The 13,279-nt window shown below is 40.0% G+C and overlaps 1 protein-coding gene across 4 annotated transcripts in view; it reads left to right on the top strand.

Annotated features, from left to right (window-relative positions):
- The window catches only part of TTC13 (tetratricopeptide repeat domain 13), an 81,285-nt gene that overhangs the window by 16,074 nt on the left and 51,932 nt on the right, over positions 1-13,279 (top strand). For all 4 annotated transcript variants that reach the window (XM_018042359.1, XM_018042360.1, XM_018042361.1 and 1 more), the window contains exons 2-4: positions 4,944-5,038; positions 8,289-8,364; positions 11,855-11,925. In XM_018042359.1, the coding sequence (XP_017897848.1) occupies positions 4,944-5,038; positions 8,289-8,364; positions 11,855-11,925 (242 nt within the window). The remainder of the gene's footprint in view (positions 1-4,943; positions 5,039-8,288; positions 8,365-11,854; positions 11,926-13,279) is intronic.

Raw genomic sequence — 13,279 nt, forward strand, 5'->3', positions numbered from 1 at the left:
TCGCTGCTCTCCACCAGGGCTCATGTGAGAGCTAAATTGTTTCATGTGGTTCCTTGAATATGACTGCTGAATTAGAAGACATTTAAAAAAATAATTTATTGAAGCAAAATTCACATAACAAAAAATTAACCATTCTCTAGTGAACAGGTTCAGTGGTATTCAGCACATTCCCTAGCTACTGCAGTTACCCTGAGACATGTCCCATCATTCCAAGGTAAACTCCTATGTCATTCCCCTCCAAGGTGCAGTCTGTGTCTGTGGATTTTCCTGTTCTGGGTATTTCATATAAATGGAATCATACTCTACGTGACCTTTTGTGTCTAGTTCCTTTTACTTAGTTTTTGCTTTGGAGGTTCTTACATGTTGTCATATGTCTCAGGACTTCATTCATTTTTAAGGCTGAATAATATTCCGTCACATATATGTATCATAGTTTGTTTATCCATTCTCTGTTAATGGACATTTAGGCTGTTTCCACCTTTTGGTTATTGTAAGTAGTGCTGCTGTGAATATGTGCGTGTGTACTTGTTTGAGTCCCGGTAGTCAGTTCTTTGGGGTATGCACCTAGGAGTGCAGTAGTGGGACCAGTTGGTAATTCTCTGTTTAACTTTCTGAGGAACCACCCAGCTCTACAGTGATCGCACCATTTTACATCCCCATCAACACTGCACAAGGGTTCAATTTCTCTATCTTTTTCAACACTTGTGATTTCCCATTAAAAAAAAATTATACCTATCGTAGTGGGTGTGCAGTGGCACCTCATTGGTTTGTATTCACTAATTAATAATGATGTAGAGCATCTTTATGTACTCACTGGTTGTATATCTTGGGAGAGTTGCCAATTCAAGTCCTTTGCTCATTTTTAAATAGGATTGTCCTTTTTTGTTAAATTTTACAAATTTTTTATATTCTAGATACTAGACCCTTAGTATATATCTTTCAAAAATTAAAACCTTATGTGCTTAGTTTTTCTGTTGTGCTGAGTCTTCATTGTTATGCGTAGGCTTTCTCCAGTTGTGGTGAGTAGGGGCTCCTTTCTGGCTGTGACGTGTGGGCTCTAGGGCACAGGCTTCAGTACTTGCAGTACGTAGGCTCAGTGGTGGTGGCTCCCAGGCTCAAGAGTGTGGGCTCGTTGTGGCAAATGGGCTTAGTTGCCCTGTGGCATGTGGAATCCTTCTGGACCAGGGGTAGAACCTCTGTCCCCTGTACTGGCAGGTAGATTCTTAACCACTGGACTGCCGTGAAATTTCCTTAGCACCTATCTTTCATTAGGTCTTCCTAGCTCAACTTTGCTCTTCTCTTGGTGATTTTTTTTTTTAACCTCTGGTTCAGTTCAGTTTAGTTCAGTCTCTCAGTTGTGTCCAACTGTTTGCAACCCCATAATCCGCAGCACACCAGGCCTCACTGTCCATCACCAACTCCCGGAGTCCACCCAAACCCATGTCCATTGAGTCGGTGATGCCATCCAACCATCTCATTCTCTGTCGTCCCCTTCTCCTCCTGCCCTCAGTCTTTCCCAGCATCAGGGTCTTTTCCAATGAGTCAGCTCTTCACATCAGGTGGCCAAAGTATTGGAGTTTCAGCTTTAGCATCAGTCCTTCCAATGAACACCCAGGACTGACCTCCTATATGATGGACTGGTTGGATCTCCTTGCAGTCCAAGGGACTCTCAAGAGTCTTCTCTAACACCACACTTCAAAAGCATCAATTCTTCGGCACTCAGCTTTCTTTACAGTCCAACTCTCACATCCATATATGACTGCTGCAAAAACCATAGCTTTGACTAGCCAGACCTTTGTTGGCAAAGTAATGTCTCTGCTTTTGAATATGCTGTCTAGGTTGGTTATAACTTTCCTTCCAAGGAGTAAGCGTCTTTTAATTTCATGGCTGCAATCACCATCTACAGTGGTTTTGGAGCCCCAAAAATAAAGTCAGCAACTGTTTCCACTGTTTCCCCATCTATTTCCCATGAAGTGATGGGACCGGATGCCATGATCATAGTTTTCTGAATGTTGAGCTTTAAGCCAAATTTTTCACTCTCCACTTTCACTTTCATCAAGACGCTCTTTAGTTCTTCACTTTCTGCCATAAGGGTGGTGTCATCTGCATATCTGAGGTTATTGATATTTCTCCCAGCAATCTTGATTCCAGCTTGTGTTTCTTCCAGTCCAGCATTTCTCATGATGTACTCTGCATATAAGTTAAATAAGCACGGTGAAAATATATAGCCTTGACGTACTCCTTTCCCGACTTGCAACCAGTCTGTTGTTCCATGTCCAGTTCTAACTGATGCTTCCTGACCTGCATACGGGTTTCTCAAGAGGCAGGTCAGGTGGTCTGATATTCCCATCTCTTTCAGAATTTTCCACAGTTTATTGTGATCCACACAGTCAAAGGCTTTGGCATAGTCAATAAGGCAGAAACAGATGTTTTTCTGGAACTCTCTTGCTTTTTCCATGATCCAGCAGATGTTGGCAATTTGATCTCTGGTTCTTCTTCCTTTTCTAAAACCAGCTTGAACATCAGGAAGTTCATGGTTCACTTATTGCAGAAGCCTGGCCTGGAGAATTTTGAGCATTACTTTACTAGCATGTGAGATTTGTGCAATTGTGCGGTAGTTTGAGCATTCTTTGGCATTGCCTTTCTTTGGGATTGGAATGAAAATGGACCTTTTCCAGTCCTGTGGCCACTGCTGAGTTTTCCAAATTTGCTGGCATATTGAGTGCAGCACTTTCACAGCATCATCTTTTAGGATTTGAAATAGCTCAACTGGAATTCCATCACCTCCACTAGCTTTTTTCGTAGTGATGCTTTCTAAGGCCCACTTGACTTCACATTCCAGGATGTCTGGCTCTAGGTGAGTGATCACACCATCGTGATTATCTTGGTTGTGAAGATCTTTTTTGTATAGTTCTTCCGTGTATTCTTGCCACCTCTTCTTAATATCTTCTGCTTCTGTTAGGTCCATACCATTTCTGTCCTTTATCAAGCCCATCTTTGTATGTTCCTTTGGTATCTCTAATTTTGTTGAAGAGATCTTTAGTCTTTCCCATTCTGTTGTTTGCCTCTATTTCTTTGCATTGATCACTGAAGAAGGCTTTCTTATCTCTTCTTGCTATTCTTTGGAACTCTGCATTCAGATGCTTATATCTTTCCTTTTCTCCTTTGCTTTTCCCTTCTCTTCTTTTCAGAGCTATTTGTAAGGCCTCCTCAGACAGCCATTTTACTTTTTTGCATTTCTTTTCCATGGGCATGGTCTTGATCCCTGTCTCCTGTACAATGTCACGAACCTCCATCCATAGTTCATCAGGCACTCTATCAGATCTGTCCCTTACATCTATTTCTCACTTCCACTGTATAATCATAAGGGATTTGATTTAGGTCATACCTGAGTGGTCTAGTGATTTTCCCCACTTTCTTCAATTTAAGTCTGAATTTGGCAATAAGGAGTTCATGATCTGAGCTACAGTCAACTCCTGGTCTTGTTGCTGACTGTATAGAGCTTCTCCGTCTTTGGCTGCAAAGAATATAATCAATCTGATTTTGGTATTGACCATCTGGTGATGTCCATGTGTAGAGTCTTCTCTTGTGTTGTTGGAAGAGGGTATTTGCTATGACCAGTGTGTTCTCTTGGCAAAATTCTATTAGCCTTTGCCCTGCTTCATTCTGTATTCCAAGGCCAAATTTGCCTGTTATTCCAGGTGTTTCTTGACTTCCTACTTTTGCATTCCAGTCTCCTATAATGAAAAGGACATCTTTTTTGGGTGTTAGCTCTAAAAGGTCTTGTTGGTCTTCATCGAACCGTTCAGCTGCAGCTTTTTCAGCATTGCTGGTTGGGGCATAGACTTGGATTACTGTCATGTTGAATGGTTTGCCTTGGAAACGAACCGAGATCATTCTTTCATTTTTGAGATTGCATCCAAGTACTGCATTTTGGACTCTTTTGTTGACCATGATGGCTACTCCATTTCTTCTAAGGGATTCCTGCCCACAGCAGTAGATATAATGGTCATCTGAGTTCAATTCACCCATTCCAGTCCATTTTAGTTCGCTGATTCCTAGAATGTCGATGTTCACTCTTGCCGTCTCCTGTTTGACCACTTCCAATTTGCCTTGATATATGGACCCAGCATTCCAGGTTCTTATGCAATATTTCTCTTTACAGCATCGAACCTTGCTTCTATCACCAGTCACATCCACAGCTGGGTATTGTTTTTGCTTTGGCTCCATGCCTTCATTCTTTCTGGAGTTATTTCTCCACTGATCTCCAGTAGCATATTGGGCACCTACTGACCTGGGGAGTTCCTCTTTCAGTATCATATCATTTCGCCTTTTCATACTGTTCATGGGGTTCTCAAGGCAAGAATGCTGAAGCAGTGTGGCATTCCCTTCTCCAGTGGACCACATTCTGTCAGACCTCTCCACCATGACCCGCCCGTCTTGGGTGGCCCCACAGGGCATGGCTTGGTTTCATTGAGTTAGACAAGGCTGTGGTCCTAGTGTGATTAGATTGACTAGTTTTCTGTGAGTATGGTTTCAGTGTGTCTGCCCTCTGATGCCCTCTTGCAACACCTACCATCTTACTTGGGTTTCTCTTACTTGGACATGGGGTATCTCTTCACAGCTGCTCCAGCAAAGTGCAGCCACTGCTCCTTACCTTGGACGAGGGGTATCTCCTCACCGCTGCCCCTCCTGACCTTGAACATGGAGTAGCTCCTCTCGGCCCTTCTGCGCCCGCGCAGCCACTGCTCCTGGGACGTGGGGTAGCTTGTAAAATGTTCCTCACTTGTAAAGATTTTGAAAGACGGGATGCTCCTTGTAACGTTTTCTGTTTGTCTTTTTTTTTGTTGTTTTGTGGATTCTGCACGTTGCAGTGCATAGTTAAGTGCTTAAGAGCTGTAAATCTAAAGCGAGGAGAATAATAAGGACTGTTTCCTTTTCAGAGTCATCCTTTTTGAATTTCCATGACTCCGACTGTGAACCTAAAGGATCACCACCCTGTGACTCTCTGCTTTCCCTTAACACTGAAAAGATTCTGGTATGTATCTTTTGTGCCTCCTGTTTTGGAAACACAGTGATGCTAGTTCCATAAGGCAGAGATGGCCTCTGTTTATCAACCAGGAGTTGAATCCAGTTGCATAAGATAAAGATAGGTCATCTGTTGGTTATTCACACTGAATCATTATGTCTTATGACTTGGGTGGTTGGTCATTCTGGACCTAGGACTTTTTACTTTTAAGTTCCAAGGAATAAAAAATAAATAACTTTATTTCTAGGAGCCTTATGGTTTGCAGGTGTAGTATAATCTTATTTTTCTAGCCTTGCTTGGGTATCTTTTATGTCTGTTTTTTATCAGTACCAACTAAACTGTACAAGAGACCTCTCCATTCCAGAACTGAGTACCTGGCACTGCGTACCTGTCTGTGCTAGCGTGTGTCCCCCGCCAGCCAGCTGCCTCAAGGTGCAAGGGTTGTTCATTCCCACTTAATTCTGTGAGGCTGTTCTTTCAGTGTCCAACGTTAACATTTTTCCTCCAGACCTTTTCCTTCAACGTCCACATAGATTGTTTGCTTCTTTGCTTCAGAATTTCCCTTTAGTATACTCTTTATTTTCCAGATAAAGCTCTGTCTTTTTATGGAAGAACTACAGAATATGGGTAGAAATTGCAAACTAGTGAATGGTCAACTGATTATACTTAACTCGTTGCATAGCCATCAACTTGATATAGAAAAAAGCATGTCCAAAACTAGAGTGGGCTAACTTGTGAAGTAGTGAGTTAACCATCACTGAAGACATTTGAGTAGAAACTGGTTAATCCCCATCTTGGAGAAGCAAGTAGATTATGAATTATTAGGGACCTTCTCTCTGATTCAAATATTAGCTACTAGTTGCATTTCAGTTTAAGATGGCTCTAGCTAGAAACCTATGGGAGAAAGCTTATTAATCTAGGCCTTTTGTTTTCCCGAGGTTGAAAACATGAGAGTTAAACTATTCATTTATTCATTAATTTTTCAGGTATTTATTTTGTACCTGTTTGTGCCAAGCGTTGTGCTAAGTAAGTACTTAGCCAGAGAATGGTAAGCCCAATAACCTTGGCCCCAGGACTTAGGGCTCCTGTAGCTCCTAATCAAATAATTATACAAATAAACATAGAAGTACAGTTGTGCAAATATATGAAGAAAAAACAAAGGGTCAGTATTCCTGAAGATATCAGGGAAATCAGGCAAGACAGGTTTTAGGATTTGAAAGATAAGCAGGGACCTGAAAGGTGGATTAAAATTAACCTACTAGTAGTGTGGGGCTGTGTGTTTAAACTGCTTTGATAATGGCTGCCTGCTTTGTCCGCAGAAGATATCTATAGGTATGACATTAGAAGTGGGAGAGATTCTTTTTTGATCAGGAAAATAATTTGTCCATATTACACTTTTCCTGCCCACTTCAGTTATAGAATAAAATTAAAACACTTTAAACTCAGATCTGCTTTTCAGTATAAATACATATATGTATATATTTTAAATTCCCGTCCGCGCAGCGCATGCCACTGTCCGGCTGTGCACACCCGCATCGCCTCTCCACTGTGCGCACTTCAGTATATTCAAGAGGTTGCTTGGTAAATGATTTATTTTCATGAAATTTCGTTTCTGTTCTCATCCCATCTTTTTCATGAAGACTTGGCAAATGGTAGACTCTCATTGAATACTGGATGAAATAATAAGGTTTTTAAAGTATTAAAAAGCCTTGCTTATCGGCTGCTTTCCTGGGCTCTACACAGTTTATTGATTAGAGAAGTGTTTTGCACCGTGTGTTTGTGTGTAAGCAGCTGGTGAGGAGGAAGGACTTGTGTCTGGTCACAGCTGGCCGTGCACACAGTGCTGTGCCGCCTTCACGCGTTGCCGAATCTGTCACTTTAAAAGAAACGGAACCTGGCTCCCATGTATGGAAGCTCCCAGCTGTAGAGCAAAGCGAGAAAGAGCTGACAGAGTTCCTCTCTAGCCATTAAGGTTTTACTGGAAGAAATAAAGTGTAAATGTTCCCAAAGGAGTAGAGTTCTTTTTCATTTTGTTTGGGGTGAATGAAGTCCCAAGTCCTCTGAGGTGGGATGCTTTTCTGAGCTGTATCTTCTAACTTATGTTCTAAGCAGAGGCAGCTTATTCTTGGCCTGTTTTATAGGCAAACCAAAAACCACTCTGTATCTGAACATCAGTCTGGACTTCAAGAGTATAGGGAAGATAGGTGGAAATGCCTGTTATTCTGTAGAGTCAGTGAAGCCCAAGAGGCTACGGCTAATGAGAAGCGATCATTAGCTAAAGAGCATACCCATCAGTCAGAAGAGTCACCCACGGGGAAGTATTTGACTGTCATGTCTGCCTGTAGGCATCGATGTGGTAGATTTAAAAAAGAAAAAAAAAGGAATGCAAATAATTGAGATGTCACTGAGTTCTGATCCTGAAGTTTTGCCAAAAGCAACATCTTTAGTTTTATCCTAGCTTTTCCTGTCTATATGTGTGTTCAAGTTTTAATTACATCTTAGATGACTCTGGTATGAAGTTATCATTTTAATCTGCATCCTGTAGGCTAAGCATATCATACCATAGCATCGACAGGTAAACCTTCTGACAAAGTGACGGCTGTTTGCATCTTCAGATATGATTTGTGTCCGGAGCACAACAGAGCCATCATTTTGTATGTTGGACCACTGCTGTCTGTAAAATCACTCCACTTACTAAATTAACTCTACTTTGTTTTCCCCTAGTTTCCACTCTTACTTTAGCTGTTATACCAAGTGTGCATATGTGTGTCTGTGTGATTTCTTGTACTGTGTCAGGCCGGATGGTTCTGTTCATTGCCTGCTATGCATTGTTTAAGCGCATCTTGCTTCTTGGTCAGGTTTTACTGGCCCTGTGACGGCATCATCCCTGTACAACCTGTGTCTCTTACTTGTAAAGAGTTCTTTACAGTTTACAAAGTAATATTCTGTTATCAAGCCACTTTGGAGACCAGTCACTAGAATGTGATCTTTGTAATGTGATTGGCGTTGTTGAATAGCCTGTGGAGGGAGCTTTGAAACAGCCAAGAAGATGAATCCTCATGAAATTAAAAAGATAGGTGTTCCTGGAAATCGAAAACCACAAAATGCGTCTTAAAGTACATCATTGATATGACTGAATGTCAGTGTTTTCTTGCTTCCATATAAATTAAACGTAAGTTTAATTGTTTTAAATGCAGGTTTCACTGTAAGTTTCTCTTCATTTGAGATAAGCTAAAATGTATGTTTGTCTTTATTTCAGAGCCAGGCCAAGTCTATTGCTGAACAAAAGAGATTCCCATTTGCTACTGATAATGACAGCACAAATGAAGAATTAGGTGAGGCTTGACTTGGGGACTTTTCCTGGGACATTTGCCTGGAGTTTATGATTAGATGTAGAGTGGGTAGGCAGGATGGTGTGGCAGAAAGGACGCAGAGCCTGGCTCTGCCAGCATGAGTGGTTTGATCTTGGGTAGGGCATTCAGCCCTTGTCAGGGTTTGATATTTATTATGTCATAAAATAAAAGGTCTGGATGGAATCAGTGTTTCTTTGGAAATTAATAATTATGGTATGAGTTCTAACGAGCCGTTCAGTTCAGTTCAGTCGCTCAGTCATGTCCAACTCTTTGCAACCCCATGAATCGCAGCACGCCAGGCTTCCCTGTCCATCACCAACTCCTGAAGTTCACTCAGACTCACGTCCATCAAGTCAGTGATGCCATCCGGCCATCTCATCCTCGGTCGTCCCCTTCTCCTCCTGCCCCCAATCCCTCCCAGTATCAGAGTCTTTTCCAATGAGTCAACTCTTCACATGAGGTGGCCAAAGTACTGGAGTTTCAGCTTCAGCATCATTCCTTCCAGAGAAATCCCAGGGCTGATCTTCAGAATGGACTGGTTGGATCTCCTTGCAGTCCAAGGGACTCTCAAGAGTCTTCTCCAACACCACAGTTCAAATGCATCAATTCTTTGGCGCTCAGCCTTCTTCACAGTCCAACGAGCTATTAGCACCCATTAAAAGATGATTTGAGTGCTGGCATCAGATATGAGCAATACAGAAGTGAAAGCAGAAGAGAACCACACCTCCTTTAGCCTCTGTGTCATGACGTGGCTACATTGGATTAGTGTTACTCATGGTTCCAGTCAGTTATTGTTGGTCCAAACTCGTGGGTGTAGAAGATTGAGCTCATTCTGATCTGCAAATGGGTCATGCTGTTTGGCTTGTTCAAGGCGTGTCTTGAAACAGCCCGGTTTCGCCAGTGCCTGATATGCTTTGGGTGTGTCTCCATCATTGCCTAATCAGCTCATACTTGAAGGAGTGGAAGCAAATTGAATACAGGACTGAAGAGTGCAGTTGGACAGATTTCACAGAAGGGTGTGCTCCTGGTAGCCCAAAGCACCTGAAGAAATTTTTGTCTGATTTACACATAATTATTTTAATCCTTTCTGCTGCCATATCCATTTTATGTTAAGGCTGAGCACTATTTTGAAAATATTAATCACCTTTTATTTATATTCTTTGAGTAAGCTTTGAGAATTATCCTTTAAGGCATCAGATTTGGTCTCCTTTGTAATCCTTGAATTCTATTCAATCTTATATTCATTTATTAAATAATGAATTAAGAGTGTAATATGTGCCAGGCCTGTCCTATGCTCTAAGAGTAATCATAGTACATCCTGGGATAGTATAGGCTCCAAGCTGGTTTAGGATCTTCTGAATGTCAGTATTTATTTTTTTTTTTCTTGGAAAAATGACCTCTGTAAGCATACATGTTGCAAGGAGATGAGAAATTGCTGGTTAATAACAATTTCTGGGAGATTCCATTTATCCTAGTTTTCTCTTTATGTCTTTGAACTCTCACAACTAAATTTAGATCCTGCTGCTGCTGCTGCTGCTAAGTCGCTTTAGTCGTGTCCGACCCTGTGCGACCCCATAGACGGCAGCCCATCAGGCTCCCCTGTCCCTGGGATTCTCCAGGCAAGAACACTAGTAGTAATTTTTTTGTACAAGATTTAGATTACTTTTCAATACATATATGTGCTAGTCATGTCCAACTCTTGTGACCCCATGAGCTGTAGCCCGCTGGGGTTCTCTGTCCATGGAATTTTACAGACAAGAATACTGGAGTGGATTGCCATTTCCTCCTCAAGGGGCTCTTTCCAGCCCTGGGATTGAACCTGTGTCTCTCTACGTCTCCTGCACTGGCAGACGATTCTTTATCACTGTGGTACCTGAGGGTTTTCTAAAAAAAAAAAAACAAAACCTACTTTTAGATGGAAAGGTTTGAGAGCTGCATTTGATTTTATTTGAAAGGAGTTCAACACCTTGGCCCTGAACAACAAATTAAGCATGTTCCTAAATGTAATGTTTATCCCCTAAAGCTGGATTTGTTTTTATGGGTCACATTCATTTGTTCATTCAATAGATACTTACTGATTATGAGAAGCTAGAGAGGAAGTTCTGAAAGTTTTAGATCTGAAAGAATCTCATACAGTTAAGGAGTAATTGAGTTACAATACATGTAAATGGTTAGGATTGTGCCTGGTACCTATTAAGAATATAGTGCATGTTACTATTATTGTTATTGTTATTTTTACTACTAATGCTCCTGATTCCCACCAAAGAGGTCTCTGGCTAGCCCATTATCTGCTACAACTAGTATCCACTCCTGTTATTCTGAATATGAGTTTGACTTAAATTATCTTTTCAAAGAGATTAGGATGAAAACAGACCTCTTTTCATGTTGAAGAGTGCATTCCAGAGCTCTTGTATTATTATGATGCTCAGTGTTTTGAACTTTACTTTTCTGAGGTTAGTTATAAAATCTCTTTCTGCATTTAATGTATTTACTACGTTTTACTGTCAGGGAATTTAAACTGAATGACATTAAAAGTTTCAGTTGCCCATCTTCTTGGACACTTATGTCCTTAAACTAGAGGGTCACAATAAAGCTTTTTTTTTTTTTTGCAAAGAAATAGATCAAATAAGATCAAATATTGAATTAAGAATATAAGTTTTCAGAAATATTGGGGGCTTTAGGGAATTAGGGCAAATATTGCAGGTGGAAATATATTCTAGATTAAAATTAAAATTTATTGGTTTTTTTTTTTTGGACAGGTGACGTTTAGTCAAAATACTGCCATGTTTGAACAGGTTTTCCTGACTCTAACTTCAAAATACCACGGACATAAGCAGTTTGATTAAAAACTGTTATGATCTTTAGAGACTATTTCGAGTAATGTTTTGACTGTATTTTGAATAGAAGAGCTAGGGAAAAGACTGCAACTGCATATTGCCGTGGGGTGAATTAGACCTACAGTTAAGCACTATGTTAATACTTACATAATACTATGGTAATTGGAACCTCTCTTTTTGCTCTTAGTAGGTAATTGGCAGAAAATTGGGCACCTGCAGATATTGAGATATGTGATGCTCTTTGTTTATTTCTTCTAATGTTCACAGTAAAGTTACATTGCTATGTTATATGGATATTATACAGGCTTATTACTAGCTCCTTTGAAATACAGATAGGAAATACCATAAAGATTACTTGATATTTGAAAGTGAGTGATGGGCTTAGACAAAGATAATTGCTTTTTGCAGGCAGATGTTTTATAGATATCTTTAATAATTTAAACCTAGATAGAATTAGACTGACTAGCAAATACCAAATGGTAGGAGAATTCAATTACATCTTATTAACTCTAAGTTTCCTTTAACTGCTTCTCGTCCTTGGAGCTGCCTTTTAAGATTTGGTGAAGAATTTAGTTGCCTGTTTCAGTCTGAATCCTTTATTCATTCCTTTACTGTTTCTGTGTTCTTTATCCTAGCTATTGCGTATGTGTTGATTGGCAGTGGTCTCTATGATGAAGCAATAAGACATTTTTCAACAATGCTTCAGGTAATTTTTCTTCTTAATCATGTAATTGCAAGTTTATAGTAATGACAAAAATATGGACTTATGTGTAACTAAAGTGCTGCGATAAAACATAGATTTTAAGATTTTACAAGAAAGTAAAGGAAATCAGCCCTGACTGAGCCCTTTCTTGGTGGTGCAGGCCTCATAACATGCTCTCATTGAATCTTTGCAGTGTCACTTTATTTTAAAGGAGATCAGGCAATTTGCTTGTAGTCTCCCCACCATCAACAGGCAGAGATGAGTTTCAAATGCAAGTTTCAGAAAGATAAACATCAGCTTCAATTCATTTTACTGTCTCCCTTGATATCTCTCATGAGATGCAGACACTGGAAATTCTTGGAATTGCGGATGTTTACTCTCTGTGCAGGTGCTGATCTTCATGGTTAAGTCCACTCATGGATTTGTTTCTCACCGTAAAGTATAAGACCCTTCAGTAGGAGCATTTGACCTCTGCTTACTGATGGCTGTGTTAAAGTCTGGTTCATACCAAGTGCTTAAATACCTCAGTATAAGAGCTGCATAGGAGACCTGTAAAATGCAGCCTGACGTTATGGTCCATATGTCTTGGGTCATTATTTAACTGTATTCTGGTAGATGCTTGGCCATTATCCATTATCTGTTGAGGACGGTCAAGTAAGGTTAGAAATACCTGAGTTCTAATCTATCTCTGCTGCTCACTAGAAAGTTGTTTAACCTCCTGGATTATGGGCATAATAATAACTACCTCCAAAAATACTCTAGTTCAGTTTAAATGAAATATCTTAAAAAAGCATTTTACCGGATGCCTGGCACGTACAGTAAGCGCTCAGTTAATTTCAGCCACTCAGAGTACCATTCTGGCATATTCGTCTGTGCTCATACAATAAGAACCAGTAGACAGTTTACAATTCAGCAGGCTGATTAAATTTTAAAATACCAGTTTTGAAAATTTTGCTCTTCTTTTCTCTTTTTAAACATAGAATTAATTATGTTGATAACTTAGTCTTCACTCTCAAATAATCAATAAGATGTTTTTATAGTTATTACTTTAAACTCCTTGCATCTAAACGGCTGTGTGTTTGAGTGGTCATATGGATAATATTCTTCAGTGGAGTTTAAAGTACAATGGGTAGATTATAAAGTTTTAAAAATCATCCTTTTGTTTAACGTTGCAGTATTAGAAAAGTAAGAAAGCACTGGTTTGAAAGGGGGGCTTTGATACATTTATAAGAGCACATATCAGTTAATTTATGATAGCAACCAGAAGACAACAGTTTGAGCTTGCAGATGTATTATCAGTTCATTCAGCTTTTTGAAAAATATTATCTGTCTAGTTAAAGGTAGTCTAACAATGTTA

This window comes from Capra hircus, chromosome 28, assembly GCF_001704415.2.
Source record: "Capra hircus breed San Clemente chromosome 28, ASM170441v1, whole genome shotgun sequence".
Lineage (NCBI taxonomy): Eukaryota > Metazoa > Chordata > Mammalia > Artiodactyla > Bovidae > Capra > Capra hircus.